The 17840-nt window shown below is 39.3% G+C and overlaps 1 protein-coding gene across 7 annotated transcripts in view; it reads left to right on the top strand.

Moving 5' to 3' along the window:
- PDE4D (phosphodiesterase 4D) overlaps positions 1–17840 on the top strand; it is a 1097801-nt gene that overhangs the window by 932817 nt on the left and 147144 nt on the right. For 6 of the 7 annotated variants that reach the window (XM_065599005.1, XM_065599006.1, XM_065599007.1 and 3 more), the window contains 2 exons: positions 5824–5897; positions 11895–11944. In XM_065599005.1, the coding sequence (XP_065455077.1) occupies positions 5824–5897; positions 11895–11944 (124 nt within the window). Of the gene's footprint in view, positions 1–5823; positions 5898–11894; positions 11945–14684; positions 15922–17840 lie in introns of those variants that run through there. The other variant, XM_065599009.1, reaches the window with a different exon arrangement.

The following is a 17840-nucleotide window of genomic DNA, read 5'->3' as shown; positions in this document are numbered from 1 at the left end:
CTCAGAGAGGTGATTAAGAAAAAGCAGAAAGCCTACAAGGAGTGGAAGATGGGAGGGATCAGCAAGGAAAGCTACCTTATTGAGGTCAGAACATGTAGGGATAAAGAGAGAAAAGCCAAACGCCATGTAAAGTTGGATCTTGCAAAGGGAATTAAAACCAATAGTAAATGGTTCTATATCCGTATAAATAAGAAGAAAGAAGAAGTGGGACAGCTAAACACTGAGGATGGAGTGGAGGTTAAGGATAATCTAGGCATGGCCCAATATCTAAACAAATACTTTGCCTCAGTCTTTAATGAGGCTAATGAGGAGCTTAGGGTTAATGACAGGATGACAAATGGGAATGAGGATATGGAGGTAGATATTACCACATCCGAGGTAGAAGCCACACTCGAACAGCTTAATGGGACTAAATCGGGGGGCCCAGATAATCTTCATCCAAGAATATTAAAGGAACTGGCACATGAAATTGCAAGCCCATTAGCAAGAATTTTTAATGAATCTGTAAATTCAGGGGTTGTACCGTATGACTGGAGAATTGCTAACTTAGTTCCTATTTTTAAGAAAGGAAAAAAATGTGATCCAGGTAACTACAGGCCTGTCAGTTTGACATCTGTAGTATGCAAGGTCTTGGAAAAAGTTTTGAAGGAGAAAGTAGTTAAGGACATTGAGGTCAATGGTAATTGGGACAAAATACAACATGGTTTTACAAAAGGTAGATCATGCCAAACCAACCTGATCTCCTTCTTTGAGAAAGTAACAGATTTTTTAGATAAAGGAAACACAGTGGATCTAATTTACCTCGATTTCAGTAAGGCATTTGATACGGTTCCACATGGGGAATTATTAGTTAAATTGGAAAAAATGGGGATCAATATGAACATTGAAAGGTGGATAAGGAACTGGTTAAAGGGGAGACTACAACAGGTCATACTGAAAGGTGAACTGTCAGGCTGGAGGGAGGTTACTAGTGGAGTTCCTCAGGGATCGGTTTTGGGACCAATCTTATTTCATATTTTTATTACTGACCTTGGCACAAAAAGTGGAAGTGTGCTAATAAAGTTACACAAAGCTGGGAGGTATTGCCAATACAGAGAAGGACCAAGATATCATACAGGAAGATCTGGATGACCTTGTGAACTGGAGTAATAGTAATAGGATGAAATGAAATACTGAAAAGCGCAAGGTCATGCATTCAGGGATTAATAACAAGATTTTTTGTTATAAGCTGGGGACTCATCAGTTAGAAGTAACAGAGGAGGAGAAGGACCTCAGAGTATTGGTTGATCACAGGATGACTATGAGCCGCCAATGTGATATGGCCATGAAAAAAGCTAATGCAGTTTTGGGATGCATTAGGTGAGATATTTCCAGTAGAGATAAAAAGGTGTTAGTACCGTTATACAAGGCACTGGTGAGAGCTCATCTGGAATATCGTATGCAGTTCTGATCTCCCATGTTTAAGAAGGATGAATTCAAACTGGAACAGGTACAGAGAAGGGCTACTAGGATGATCCAAGGAATGGAAAACCTGTCTTATGAAAGGAGACTCAAAGAGCTCGGCTTGTTTAGTCTAACTAAAAGAAGGCTGAGGGGAGATATGATTGCTCTTATAAATATATCAGAGGGATAAATACCAGGGAGGAAGAGGAATTATTTAAACTCAGTACCAATGTGGACACAAGAACAAATGGATATAAACTAGCCATCAAGAAGTTTAGACTTGAAATTAGACGAAGGTTTCTAACCTTCAGAGGAGTAAAGTTCTGGAACAGCCTTCCAAGGGGAGCAGTGGGGACAAAAGACATATCTGGCTTCAAGAGTATGCTTGATAAATTTATGGAGGGGACGGTATGATGGGATAGCCTAATTTTGGCAATTAATTGATCTTTGACTATTAGCAGTAAATATGCCCAGTGGCCTGTGATGGGATGTTAGATGGGGTGGGATCTGAGTTACTACAGAGAATTCTTTCCTGGGAGTCTGGCTGGTGAGTTTTGCCCACATGCTCAGGGTTTAGCTGATCACCATATTTGGGGTCGGAAGGAATTTTCCTCCAGGGCAGATTGGCAGAGGCCCTGGGGGGTTTTCGCCTTCCTCTGCAGCGTGGGGCATGGGTCACTTGCTGGAGGATTCTTTGAACCTTGAAGTCTTTAAACCATGATTTGAGGACTTCAGTGGCTCAGACATAGGTTAGGGGTTAGTTGTGGAAGTGGGTGGGTGAGATTCTGCGGCCTGTGTTGTGCAGGAGGTCAGACTAGACAATCATATTGGTCCCTTCTGACCTTAAAGTCTATGACTCTATGTCACAAAATGAATATTAATAAAATATAGTTATGAGAACTTCAGTGAGCTAATCAATAGGACAGTGTTTACCTGGGATCCAAATTGGTCTGTCAGGACTGGATTGGCACCTACCTGCATTAGAGATCATGTTGTCATTCATGACCCACCATAAAAGTTGATACTCTGAAACCATGCGGCTGACAGGGTACTGGGTGAAACTCTTGAGAGTTGGCGATAAGGTTTTCTCTGTTCTCCTTTTATTGGAGGAGAAAAGACTGAGCCTGACCATTTGCAGATTGCCAGATTGCAAATGCTTTCCCACAATAACTGAACACAAGGAATTACAGCTGAAATAGCAACAAAAAATATTGCAATATTCCTCTTAGCCCTATTAGGCCCCCGACAAGAATCCAGTACAACACACACACACACACTCTCTCTCTCTCTCTCTCTCTAGACCAAGTTATCTATAGCTGTAACTCTATTAACTTGAATTGAGTTATATCTGGAGAAAAATTGGCTCAGTAAGGAAAACTTTCACCTTAGGACTGGAAAAGAGTTGATGCATTATCAAATTTACTATTTCTAGACATCTTTATGCCAATCTTAATTACACTATATAACATTCAAATAAGACTGGTTGTGAGCTCCCTAGGAAAACAGTAAGTAGACAGACTAGGTTAGGTTGACTGACAAAACACCTGTTGGCTTTTAAGGGGAACTTTGCCTGAGTTAAGAATTGAATAAAAATTTAGTCCCTCATCCTGCAAAAGGATTTGAACATGCAAATCCCTGCATTTATGCAGAGCACTGTTGACATCACTAGGGCTCTGAGAGGGCACAGGGGTCTACCTAGGCAGATCAGTTTGCAGGATTGGGGCCTTAATAAAGATTCTGGAATTGGGCACTCTATGTTTATATAAGCTACACACATCATCCCAGTCACACATCCCCCCACTTACCTTTGTTATATGTTTCTCAGAAAGAGCTCTTTTTTTCTTGTTAGATACATTTTCATTATGCAAATAACACAGCAATAATTTTAGTTAATGTAGTCATCACTGTTGAAATTGGGTGATGGAATTTGAAATAGCTCTGAGTTTATTTCTGGCTTCCTTAATTGCTTCAGTTGTGCAGGAGGCTTTGTTTCATGTAACTGCAAGCCACTTGGTGGTGGTAGCTCAATTGTTATTAGAGGTAGTCAGTAAAGACCAAGGCCTACCAACCACTTATTTTTTTATTGGAGGCAGAACAGAGTAGTATGCCATGTAGTGCATAATCTGGCCCATATGTAATAATATTTTACTATTTTTACCAGAATATGGATGCTATAAAAATAAATAATATATCATTATTATTAGGATATTTGTTTGTTTTTTCATATTTTAATGTAATGAAACTATTGTAATTAACTTATTCTATGCATTCCAGTTTTAAAAATAAAATAACTTTGGAATTATTTTAAAAGTTAGGTCTGATCTATTTCTGTAGTAGTCTAGCATGATACATTAAAAATAGGCATAGCAGATATCATTCATTGCATGATCACACATTTGCCTATGTTTTGATTTTGAAATGAAGAACAGTTATATTCAGTGATTAAATCTTGTGTAGCAGAGGTGTGTTCACTTGGAAGGGAGAGGTGAAGTTTTATTAATTGGTTTTCCCCTGTAGGCCTCAATCCTACAAACACTTACACACAAGTGTAATTTTTTATACACGGGAATATTCCCATCGGAAGGAAAAACAAACAGAAAAGCCAGAACTATAAATATTTTTAGATAATTAGCAAACAAGAGAATTAAAATTATTTAACTCTATAATTCACTGTAGTTAATAACTAATGTTTTGTTACTTTTAAACCTGTAGCCCAGGAGTAGGCAACCTATGGCATGCGTGCCAAAGGCGGCACGCAAGCTGATTTTCAGAGGTACTCATAGTGCCCAGGTCCTGGCCACGGTCCGGATGGTTCTGCATTTTAATTTAATTTTAAATGAAGCTTCTTAAACATTTTAAAAACCTTATTTACTTTACATACAACAATAGTTTAGTTATATATTACAGACTTATAGAAAGAGACCTTTTAAAAATGTTAAAATGTATTACTGGCACGTGAAACCTTAAATTAGAGTGAATAAATGAAGACTCGGCTCACCACTTCTGAAAGGTTGCCGACCCCTGGTAGCCACTGTAAGGGTGTGTGTGGAGATCTGGTGCATTTGCAACAGATGCCAGAAGCAATCTGCCTGCAGGGTGCTGTAGAATGCTTTGGCAGGGATTGAGGGGAGCACATAGAGAAGCACCTTTCTGGGAGTATAGCATGCATCTCCCCCACCATCATTTTTCTCAGAACATCACCTAGTGCACTGTTTGGGAAAGAAGTGGTGGCCTTTTTGATGTGTTAAGCAATATTCACAGTGCTGTGATCTGCTACTCTTTCCACTCAAGGAGTTCAAAGAGTGGGATTCTGGCTGTCTCTTACACAACTAGGGAAGGGCTCCATGTTCCCTCCCCTCATCCTCACCATTTGCACTGGAGCAGCCAGAATCTGTCCCCTAGAGATAATCAATAATGTAACTATATGTCAAAGATAAAAATCTATCCATTTTAGCATAGTTACTCAAAATACAGCTAGCCACCACATCCCTTTCCCTTCTTCCCCTCCTCCACAGACAGGATATATAGGATATCTGCTAGAAGAGTAGAATAGAAGGTTATAAAAGTTAAATATAAATTCACTATAAAGTCAAGCATGTATCTTTCCTTATTTTTACCTTTTCTCTTTTCCTTTAGTCCTTTTTTCCCTTCTCACTTCCAGCTCACCCTGTCTTTCTACAATATCTTCATACTCTTTTTTTTTCTCAGTTCTATCTAGTATTTTCTCTTCTGATTATTCTTTTTTCTTTCTTTAAAAAGCAGCAAACCTTTTCCTCTATTTTTTTCTTTTCTCTTATATTCATTCCATGCCTCATTCTAGTCCATGTGTGCCCATAATCTAGACATTATCCTTTGTTTATATTCAGGTCTAGCACTGCACTAAAGGCATTCTCTATACATATATTTGTTAGTGTTCATATAGGCAAGGCATATGAATTTGGTAACTTTTTTCACTACATTTTATTCAAACTGGATGTAAAATGTAAAAGCTTGCTGCTGTGCAAATGGAAAATCATGTAATCATTTTTATTTATGCAGTGCTAGGTATTAGTGGGCTATTCTTCTCAAAACATGAATTATTTTTTGGTCATTTTGGAGAATTAAATTGCATTCTGTGAAAAACTTTCCTCCTTTTCAAATAAGTCTGTCTTTAAGCTAATAATGAGTTGTTTAGTGAAGGAGGAAAAGCAATGAACTGTTGTTCTTGTTTTACAAAAGATTTATTGTTAAATAATGTTCACTCTTCGGACATTAAAACAAGCCTGGAAACTTTTTATAATCCATTTGTAATGTGTTTTTCCTTTGCCTTTAACACAGCGGAGTGGCAATAAATCAGTATCACATGCAAGAATTTAGATGAAACATCTTTCTTTGTTCCAGGTGCTGGCCAGCCTGCGTACTGTACGGAATAATTTTGCTGCATTAACCAACTTACCAGATCGGGCACCCAACAAGTGAGTGCAGACTCTTTTCCCCTCTGAACTTTCTGAAGTGGTGCTTATTAAATGTTAGAATTCAGGGTGATGTCTTTAGATTTCAGACTGCATCCTGTGCTGTTAGACTTGTAAAAGCCTCAAATGATATCAAATGATATGACCAGTTAATTTTCTATTAATATTTTGAAATAACAGTGTTAAACATTAAAACTAAGCCAACAGCCATCATTTTCTCTTGCAGTACCTTACTTACAATGTGATTATTTAAACTTGGGAGTAACTTCTAATATCTGTGACTTGCATCAAATTAGTCATGTGTAAGGGATCCTGCAACTGTATCCACCAAGTGTGTGAACCACCCATGGCAACTCACTAGCAGGATCTTACCCTAAAATTCTGCCTATTCAGTCCAGGACAGTGAAATCTGTTTGAAAATATATGGTAATTGAGTATTAACATACCTATTGAAGTCTGATTATATAACTGAAATAACACATACATTTTTTTTCCAACATTGCTACAGAAATTAACAACTGTGGAACCTGTTTTACATACAAAAAAAAAGAAATAATGTAATATACAGCTGTAATTCCATTAAGGAGTTCTGGATAGTGGTTAATGTTGTAAATTATGACTAGAACTTGGGTTTCTTGTCACTATATTTACAAGATAGAAGTTGTTTATAGTGCATTGTTAGTTTCTAAAATAATTTGACACTCTTTCATCCTGGAGCATCTTTGTAGACACAGGGAGCAGTTAACAGTGTTGGCATTCATTCCTGTCCTTGGCTTGTTCCTCCATTAAGCCCTGCCTGGTCATGTCCCTGCAAACAACATCCAGCCATCTAGTTGGTAGTCAGCTTCTTGGTCAGACTGACTGTCATCATGCTTGCATTATTTTCTTTGGCATCCTATCACTGTTGGTCTTCTGCAGTGTCATCATCATTATAATATTTTCAATTGTAGCCAATATCCTAATTTCACATCCTACTCTCCTTCTAACGTCTTCATTTGTCTTAAAATCATTCCACTTTACACCTGCCCTTTTTCTCTACTACCTCTGGCCTTCTGATGTCTGTTTCATTTAATGCAGCTGCTTCCATCCATAGAGTAATATAGTTAGTACCCTAGTTTGATAAATTTTCACTTTGGTACCAAACGTAATGTTTTTATCACTCCATAATTTCATCAATTTCTTGCAGCACTTGTAGCGAAGGCATACTTCCTTTTAATCTCATTTTTGATGGAACCATTGGCACTGATTAAGCTTCCTAGATACACATAAGATTCTACTTGTTTTGTGTATCAGGGGGTAGCCATGTTAGTCTGTATCCACAAAAACAACAAGGAGTTCAGTGGCATTTTAAAGACTAACAGATATATTTGGATATAAGCTTCCATGGGTAAAAAACCTCATTTCTTCAGGTGCATGGAAGAAGTGAGGTTTCTCCTTGCATCTGAAGAAGTGGGTTTTTTACCCACGAAAGCTTATGCCCAAATAAATCTGTTAGTCTTTAAGGTGCCACCGGACTCCTTGTTGTACTCGTTTTATGACTTCATCACTATGACATTTATTGTTCCTATTCCAAAATGCAATCACTTCATCTTGGCGCTTATTGTAAGTCCAAGTCAATTACACCAATTTTCCAAGGTAGCAAAGATTATCATAATTAATTCAAATGTGTCTGCCAGTTGTACATAATCTGCATAAATTGAGGAGCTTAACTCTAGATTATCCAATGTCAACCCTCTGACTCATCTAACATTCTTAATATTCAGTTTAAGAATAGATGAAAAGCAACGATGCTTCCATGCCCCCTTGTCTTACAGCAAACTTTGACTTGAACCAGTTGCTAAATTTTCCACCAGTTGTTATGGCATTGCATGATTCTTTGTGCATAGCTTTTATAATTGCAATCATATTATCTGGAACTTCGTATGATTTTTCTCCTTTTTCTAATTCTTCCCTCCAAATTAAATCAAAAAGCCTGACTGAAGTAAATGAAAACAGCAAACATCTTTAATCCCCATTCTTGCTTTTTTTCCATCAACTATTGGAGCATGAGTATCTGGTGCAATTTTTGCCTGGTCTGAAGCTGCTGTATTTTCTCACCACTGCTTCCTCTAAAATTGTCCTTACTCTGTTGATGTAGTTTTGTCATGATTTTTCCCTGTACTGACAATAAACCTATGCCTCTATAATTATTTGGATCACCAGATCTCCTTTCTTCAAAGTTGGTTCAAGTATTGTCATTAGCCAGGCATCTGCTATCTCCTCTTGTTCCTATACCTTCTTGTATATTTTTTCTAGTACTTGGATAGCACTTGTCTTGCTAGCTTTTAGCAGTTCAGCTGTTATATTGTGTGTTCCTGCAACTTCCCCATTTTTTAAGTGCTCCACTCCTCTTTCTCTTTTTCTAATGGTAGTTCAGTGCTGGTCTGTATTCTGTCTTGCACGCTGCCCTGTTCATCTAGCATATCTAGAATGCTTGCATCTGGATGAACTATAAGGTTCAGCTATTTGTCAAAAGGCTTCTTCCCTACTTCCAACACCTTTTTGGCATTTGTTGTCAATCCACCAGTAGCCTTTTTATTGCTTGCGTTATTGCCTTGGTTGTGTTGCCATACAACCTTAGCTTTTTGTATATTGTTTTCATATTTTGTTTTCATGATGCCTTCTCATGATGAGCCTTCTTGAGCCTCTTCTTTTGAAATCTTTTGCTTGTCCATTCTTTGTGATATCTTAATGGCTTTGCATTATGCTTTTAATTCTTCCACTTTCCAAGCAGTCTGGGCTTGTTTACACCTTTCCTGTAATGTTCGTGTTTCATTGCTTGTTCGGCTTTTCCTTATTTGCTTATGCTTTCCAATAATTTCACCCACTGTGTTTTGTATCACTTTCTTGAATATTTCCCATGCAGTCTATGGTGAAATGTCTTCACAAGCACAAATTAATGGCATGAAATGCCCTCCAAGCGCCACCTTGTATCCCTTCCTTGGAGAGCTATCCTTTAACTTATCAACAACAAATTTGGTGCCACTAGTACCCATCTTTTTCCTGGACTTAAACTTAATCTTAAACTTTCTCATTAGTGGTTCATGATCACTGCCACACTCTGCACTTCTGTAGACTCTAACATGGACCAGTGCTGTTTGGTCCAATACTATTCATTTGCTTACTATGTCTGCTACCAACCTTTGCATTCATATCTCCCATTATTAGACTCATATCATAATCAGGAATCTCATTGACAATGCTGTCTGGCTGTTGATAAAATCCATCCTTCTCTTCCTCTTCTGCTTCTTTTGCTGGTGCATAACAGCAGGTCATGGCTATGCATAGTTTGTTGCAGCCAGCAGTAAACCTTGCTGTGACAATCTGTTCAAATGCCAGTTTCCAGCTGTTCACTAAAATAACTTTTTCTTGTTCACTACTAAAGCAACCCCATCTCTGTGTTTCACTTGTCCACTTGAACATTCAAAGTATTTTCCGACTGTCAACTCTCCTGTACCCTCTCAATATGTCTCCTGTATGGCAGCAAGGGAACTGGTAATTTAACTCCCCCACTACTAGTTCAGTCTGGCCTAGAGCAAATAGACTTCTCACATTCCGGCTCACAATACGTATATGTTTAGCCATTATCCAAAATCCATTTCCATTTGTTAACCCTGGATAAAAATCATATGAATCAATTTGTACTGTTTCTATAATAAGTGAGTTTCAAATGTAATGGCTTGTTAGGCCAGTCCACCCTGTCCAGCTCATGGGAATGCCATGGCATAGCCAGCTGGCCTGCTAGGGACAGGTATCACTGATTCCACCCAAGTCTGCTTGCCTTTCTAGGCTAGTGAGCTTGGATTGCTCAGATTTGAAATGAGAGTCTTCCTTCTTCTAGACAGACTTGCCAGAAGAGGCTAAGTGAGCTCTGTTTGCCTCGTTTGAATTCAGAATTCTCCTTCTCCTACATACTGTTGATTTATGCAAGGTGGGCTACTGCCATCCCCCAGCCAGAGGACATGCCTCTATGCTGTAGTATCCCAATGTGAGGGATTTGACGTTAAACAGTTTCTTTTTAGAATGCTGTCTATTTAAATTGTATTCTAAAAGTTTCATATTAGTACCAATTTAATATCAAAGTAATACCAATATGACTGGTCTACCTTATTGTATGCAGTAGGAATTTTCACACAATTTATATTAGATTAGATTAAAAAAACTAAATTAACAGAACATATATTGGTTGTATAGTCAGCATTCAAAATTAGGAAATACTAGAATTAAGGTTGCCTGTTCCTTCCCCTTTGTACTTTTATTTTATCTTGGTGCATACACGTCACAATAATCTTCAGTCTCTAATTACAGGGTCACATAATTTTTCTATAGGAGCCCTGCCTCATTCAGTGCATAGGATGGAGGGTGCTAAGGGAATGAATCAAGATTTTATAGTATTTAATAAGGTTTGTAGGATCTCTTTGAGGACTTTGGGGGTTTGTACTAGTTATGGTTTGTAGAAATACAACAGTTAAAATATGCTCTTTCTAAGCAATTTCTGATATAGGGCAGATTCCCAGATTTCACTGGGTACAGCAAAATGTGGAGCTTGTCAGAGAGCTATTTAATCTTCTTCCCCAGCTCTGGCTCATTTTAGAACAGCCTGGGGGCTGGTCTAACTGGCACCACCTGGCATATGGTCTCTTGGTAGACCATTACTGGAGTGCACCACTTTCTGTTCCTTCCTTTCTTCTGTCCCTCCCTCTCTCCATCCTCCCCTCTTCCACATAAGCCCTGTGCCACAGGGAAGTTGGTTCTGTTAACCCTGTGCCTGCTGGAGACTCCTCCACACTGAGGGTATCCCCACTAGGTGAGTTAGGGGACATTTCTGTTTCTTGTATCAAGTCAGAAAATCTGCCCCCATAGTCATCCCAGTTACCGGAGAAAGCATGAAAGAAGATCTGCAGAATAAAACACTAAGGGGCAGATTCTATGTGTAGCAAATGAAAAATGGCTGAAAATACTGCACAATAGCAATTGAAAACTCAACAATATTTTAGATTGTTTTAGAAATATTCTCTTAATTAAGGGACTTTCTGTAACCAAATATTGCAGTTCCTTTCATGTTTGTTCACTACTTTTACTACTTCATAATTTCTTGCTGTTCAGCTAAAGCACATTTGGGCCCTGACTCAGCAAAACGTTTAAGCCTGTGCTTAACTGCAGTCAGTGGAACTATTCACATACTTACATTTAAATGCTTATTTAAGTGCTTTGGTGAATAGGTATGGAATTACTCACAAGCTGAATGCTTTGTTGAATTCAGGGTATTAAAGAAATACATAAATATACCTAAAAACGATGGTCTCAGTTACACCCAACCTTCAATATTCCCTCTAGGTCCAGGTTCATAATTAATTATGGCATTCTTATCATTCCTTATGCTTCTTTCCACATTTCCCTACACTCTGTAGCCAAGTAGACTAAGAGGGTTAAATTAATGTCATGGTCAATGCCCTTTAATTTCCAAATCAGGGGCATGAAATTCTGGCTCCACTGAAGTCCGTGTGAATCACAGTGTGAATCACTGACTTCATGGGGATGGGATTTCACTCCTGGTCTCCTGGAATTCTGGAAGCTCCAAAGACTCTACTAGCATGTCATTGCAAATAGGGATTGGGTATGGATTAGCTGCAACCATCCCCAAAACTCTACAGTTGAATGAATGTGTTACAACTCCTTTTAAATGTAAGTAAATGTTAACTGTGTTTAAGCACAATTTTTCAGTGCAGTTGTAATGCCTGTAAACTTCCCATGCTGGAGTTCGCAAGCTGTGAAATAATATGAGGTTCATTTGTGAGTTCTGTTCACCTCTGTATATATGCTGAATGAACTATTTTTGTCAGTTTCTATACATTCCAACCCAAAATAATCTCTCAAATAAAAGTGTTTTCAAACAAATGGTTTAAAGAGTGCACTAATATACAAACTTGATACATTTATGCCTTTTTTTCCCATTGTCAGACGGTCACCCATGTGTAACCAACCATCCATCAACAAAGCAACTATAACAGGTAAGAGAGATTAATATAAGCACAAAGTGAAAGTATAATGGTCGTCTGAAACTGAATAATTATTTATAAAATGAAAATGTAATGCAAAAATGTCTGGCTCTTTTGAAATAAAAACAATATATTCTTTTACATCCATAAGTTTATTTTATAAAAAAGGTTTTGGCTAATTTTTACCACAAATAGCAAATTAATTCTTTCCAGTGATGTGTCATATTAGACATGGATATCTAGATATAGATATATCCTTGGTGTTAATGTGAGTTCATTCCAAAACTTTGTTTTTGAGATGGTGGAAATGTCAATAAACCATGGTCTTTTGTCCTCCATTTCTTCTGCATGTATCCATATGTGACTATCTGGTAATATTGTATATTGATAAATTGATGCACTGAAATGTAGTAGAGGCACAGGCAACAAATTGACCTACTAATTGGAAAGTGGAGTTCTGCAGGCACTGAGGCAATGTCTGGGTATGATTTAGTACCCAGTGTAGATAGTGGAAAGTTTTCAAAAGTATGTAAGTGACTTAGGAGCCTAAAGTTTCCTGTTCAACATTTTTTGTTTGCTTGTTTTGTTCAGATGGGTTCATACTCATTGAGTTGCACTTTGAGTTCAGAGTTTGAGTGAATCCTGATACTTGAAGTGAAGCTCAGCCAAAACCACTAAGTTTGACCTGGTTTAGGGTTGAAGTAATGTAAAATTGCTGTGTTCTGCCTGGTTTCCTTCATAAAGTCTAAATTCCTCCATAGCACTTGGAAGTCAGACGGATGTTCACTGATGCTGCAAATGCTCACCTCGCTTCTTGATTTCATGACAATTTAGGCACAGCTCTGCTTCCTGCTTAACACATGTGGATCAGAGTTTGATTGAACAGCTTTTCACTTTTAGGCTTTTTAAAATCCACTTCTTTACACGTTGAAAATCATCCACAATTAAGATTCTTTTATAATAATTCTTAAATGCATGGTAATTAAACAAATGAGAAAAGAAACTAGCTGCATAGATCTCTCATTAATTGTAACTGTTCCCCATGACAACTGTAACCATAACCCCTTGTAATGCATTCTCTGAAGAGATAATATTGGGGGTTGGTTTCATGCTAGCAGCCGTGAGCCATTTATATTATAGATGGCTAGTCTGCTTATTTTTAATTGCAGGTCTTCACCATTTTTCACACTTTGATTATCCATACTCTATTTGCCTTCAAAGGAGATAGGCTTCAGGTTCTTTTTTTTTTTTCAGAAATTTTGGCCCCTTCCCATAGATTCAAGGATTCAGAAAGTCTGTAACACAGAAAAATTCCTAATAATAAAAGAAAATATCTGATAACTGTGACTGAAAGCACTCCTATATTCACACCCTACACACTACTGTAATAATATTTGTACAAAATATGCCTTGTTGAGGTATCATTTGAAAACTAATAACTCACTGGTCAATAAGATGGTGAATTGTGTAACATTATATGTAAAGTTATGAACATAAGCTGAAATTATGACTTACATGTATTTACCCGAGAAGTCCTGAGAGGGAGTGAACCTGTTCCTCAAAGACAAAGGACAGACTAACTCCTCTAGCCAGGTGTCATCAAAGTTGATTGGCAAATATAATGCTGACAGACCCCAGTCATGTGTGGGTGGGATCGAACCTGAGGCCTTTGTAGCTTAGTGCATGAGCCTCTATCGCATGAGCTAAAAGCCTGTAGAACAGACTCATTAATCTCTGTGTGTGTGTCTGTGTGTGTGTGTTTGTGTGAGAAAAAGAAAGAGAGGGAGAGAGTGTGGTCTTGGTGCCACTAGATGGGACAGAACACCACACCTAGGAGGTGTCTGGGTTACATACTTCCCCTAGCTGAGGAAGCGTGTCCCGAGCTTCAGAGACTTCCCAGTTGAAATCCTGGATGAGCCCCCAGTTATAACGCTGACAGGCCCTGGCCGTCGGGATCGAACCTAGGGGTTCTGGAGCTTAATGCATGAGCCTCTATCGCATGAGCCAAAAGCCATAAGTCTGTTAGCTAAGGCTGTAGAGCAAGCTCATTAATCTCTCTCTCTCTCTCTCTCTCTCTCTCTCTCTCTCTCTCTTTCTGTACGTGGTCTTGGTGCCACTAGATGGGACAGAACACTACATCCAGGAGGTGTGTGGGTTACACAAACACCAGTCAGGTGGCCATTCTTTGGCAACAGAAGGAGGGTAGGAACAGATCTATCTGCATTTTAAACAACATTTAAATAACAACAACGTGGAAACTCTTGCACCATGAGACTTCATGTCTCCATCCTCACAGTGGGAAGGAACTTTATCTAGGGGTAACCCTTAGGAAAATGCATTTCAAAGGGTGATTGGATTAAAAGTGAGGGACAAAAAACACCCCAGGTATTTTCTCTTTCTTTCTCTCCCCATCTCTTTAACCTAAGACGACAAAGAAACCAGCCCTTTGACTTTGGGAGGGCATCCTGACCTGAGAATATGGTTAGCAATGTTGCTGGGAACAAGTGGTAAAGATTTTACCTTGAACAACGTCTAGTTTGTTAAGTTTTAGTTACTAGAAAGTGTTTTATCATTATTTCTCTTGTAACCATTTCTGACCTTAATACCTTATAACTGTACTCACTTAAAATCTATCTCTTTGTAGTAAAAAAAGTTGTATTTTTTAATCAAAACTAATCCAATGTTGTGTTTAAGCTGAATTGTTTGGTAACGCTAATTAAAGTAGCAAACTGTTGTATATTGACCCTTACAGGGGCAACAGATCTCTAATATCTGAACTGCCCTGGAGAGGGCTGGACAGAACACATGTTTTGGGGGAATATTGAGGACTGGGTGCGTGTTGGGGTTACCCTACAGGTGGTAACCAAGGCTTTTGGAAGCCAGATTGTGACTGGAGTGTTGCTGGCAGACTGCAGCTATACACATTGTCTACAGCCAAGCCCTAAGATACAACCGAATTTGCTCCAACCCCTCAGACAGAGACAAACACCTACAAGATCTTTATCAAGCATTCGTAAAACTACAATACCCACCTGGGGAAGTGAGGAAACAGACTGACAGAGCAAGACGGGTACCCAGAAATCACCTACTACAGGACAGGCCCAACAAGGACAATAACAGAACACCACTGGCCATCACATACAGCCCCCAGCTAAAACCTCTCCAGCGCATTATCCAGGATCTACAACCTATCCTGGAAAATAATCCCTCACTCTCACAGACCTTGGGAGGCAGGCCAGTCTTCGCTTACAGACAACCCCCGAACCTGAAGCAAATACTCACCAGCAACTACACACCACACCACAGAAACATCAACCCAGGAACCTATCCCTGTAGCAAACCTCGTTGCCTACTCTGTCCCCATATCTACTCTGGCAACAGCATCAGAGGACCCAACCACATCAGCCACACCATCAAGGGCTCATTCACCTGCACATCCACTAATGTTATATATGCCATCATGTGCCAGCAGTGCCCCTCTGCCATGTACATTGGCCAAACTGGACAGTCCCTCCGCAAAAGAATAAATGGACACAAATCGGACATCAGGAATGGTAACCTACATAAGCCAGTAAGTGAACACTTCAGTCTCCCTGGTCATTCTATTACAGATTTAAAAGTCACTATCATTGAACAAAAAAACTTCAGAAACAGACTTCAAAGAGAAACAGCAAAACTAAAATTCATTTGCAAATTCAACACCATTAATCTGGGCTTGAATAGGGACTGGGAGTGGCTGGCTCATTACAGAAGCAGCTTTTCCTCTCCTGGAATTGACACCTCCTCATCTATTATTGGGAGTGGACTACATCCACCCTGATTGAATTGGCCCTGTCAACACTGGTTCTCCTCTTGCGAAGTAACTCCCTGCTCTCCATGTGTCAGTATATAATGCCTGCATCTGTAACTTTTACTCTATGCATCCGAAGAAGTGAGGTTTTTACTCACGAAAGCTTATGCCCAAATAAATCTGTTAGTCTTTAAGGTGCCACCAGACTCCTTGTTGTTGTTGTAGCTATACACAGACACTCAGGGTGTGACCGACATGTTGTTTGGCTCTTTGTGAGGGCACAGGTTAGGAACTACAATAGCAAAATATTGTGAGGCTCCCTGGGTTATGGGCCAAGCAGTGACACAACCTCTCTCTGGTCTGGATTGCATCCCACAATGTGATGATACCCTAAAGAGAGGTTGTACATGCACATGCGCGCACACACAAGCCAGTGCCTTACAAGCTTCTCTACCAGGGAAGCCCTTGTGCCAATTTCTTTCCTCCAGCAGGAGTAGCTGCCCAAACAGCAGGACCCAGGATACTCTCTGCTGGATGCCACTGTTGCGCTCTTTCAATTTCCCACTGATCTGGAGATTTCCCTTTACTTAATCCCCGGAGTGCAATGTGCATGTCAGAAGCAATACATCATTTGAGGTTTGAATGCCTATAAGGTATGAGGTGCAGTCAGGGTGCAATTTAACTAGAAAACTTTTCTGTGCCAGCAAATTTAAAGGGAGCAGCAGTAGAGAGCAGTGAAATGGAGGGGTAGTTTAATTTCATGTAATGTTAACATGCTCCACCAGAAAGGCCACCAGATCTGCCATGCCCAACCTACATATTAGGGTGGTCGGATCTGAAAGGCCAAATGACTTCAAGGGTTGGGAAAAGTATTAAATCACTGCAAACCTTGAAAAGGATTAGGATTCACTTTGGCTAATGAGTAAGGGTTGAAGCTGGATGGTATTTTGCCTGAACTGGTTTGCCCATCCCTAGACATAATGTTGTATTTGATATTGTTGTTGTTTCTATAGTAACAGACCTTCATGACTAAGCACAGAAGTTTGCATAGATACCTTCCTGGGCCATATAAAATCATGGTAATGCATGTTACACCAAAGCAATGCACCAAGGGAGAAAGGCAGGAAAAATGCTTGTATCATTCTTTCTCGCAACAATTAAAAAAAGCAATCCTTTCTGGCGCCACCTTGCCCCTTGGACTCTTGGCAGAGGTGTTCGAAGTACTGACTGTCTGGCTTCCTTGCTGCTTCTTCCTTGCTTGCTGTCTTCTTGTCAGTACTGCTCTTTCTGCTCTAAACATTCAGACCAGCAGACAGCACTGCTAACACTGCCAGCAGGAACCTGAGGGCACCAGGCACAAGTCTAATAAACTAGAAAATTGTATTCTCAGGAAGGATTTGAATGAGGAGAGGTAGGATGCCAGAATGTGAAGGAAGTTCCTAGTGTAAGAGGCAGCATGGGGCAAGGTATGAAAAAGAAAAGATGAGGAAGGGATGCAAAGGGAATAAGGAAGGTAATATGGATTTTCTTCATTGAGATCAGAAGGAATTGTTCTTTAATTATAGATATTCATTTCAGGGAAGCACATATGAGGAGAAAAAATGCATTAGCTGGAATGAGTTGATACTAGAATTCATTGTACAGTAGCACACGGATAAAAATTTTCAAACTGTTTGGCAGGGAGTATGGCAACCAGGCCATTGGATCATTTGACCAGAGCCCTTTAAAGAAAGTATTGCTTCATGGTTGGAGGTGAGGAAAGAAATGGGTGGCTTGTAAAATGGGCAGTAGTTGTTCAGTTCAACATGGAGTATTTACTTATTAATTGAAGTATGTCCTACTTACATTAATTTGTCCACATTCACATGGAAAGCGTAGCTCCTGGTTCTTGCCCCACAATCTGACTCTATAGGGACTGTCCAACATGCTTAGGTATATTCACTAAAAATCACAGCTGATACTGGTGATCAAATATCCCACTGTCTGACATATTCTAAACAATTGTTCTCCTTTAGTGGTTTCTTTAAATAGAGCTTCTGAAGGATGGTGTTTAGGCTTTTCTTGGAATGAACTGAGGGGTGAAGGATTTTTTTAAAATGTCATCTTGCTGAATGGCTG

Source organism: Chrysemys picta, chromosome 6 (genome assembly GCF_011386835.1).
Source record: "Chrysemys picta bellii isolate R12L10 chromosome 6, ASM1138683v2, whole genome shotgun sequence".
In the NCBI taxonomy this organism is placed as follows: Eukaryota; Metazoa; Chordata; order Testudines; family Emydidae; genus Chrysemys; species Chrysemys picta.
Note: the sequence above shows the minus strand (reverse complement) of the source record. Positions and strands in the feature narration are given on the sequence as shown.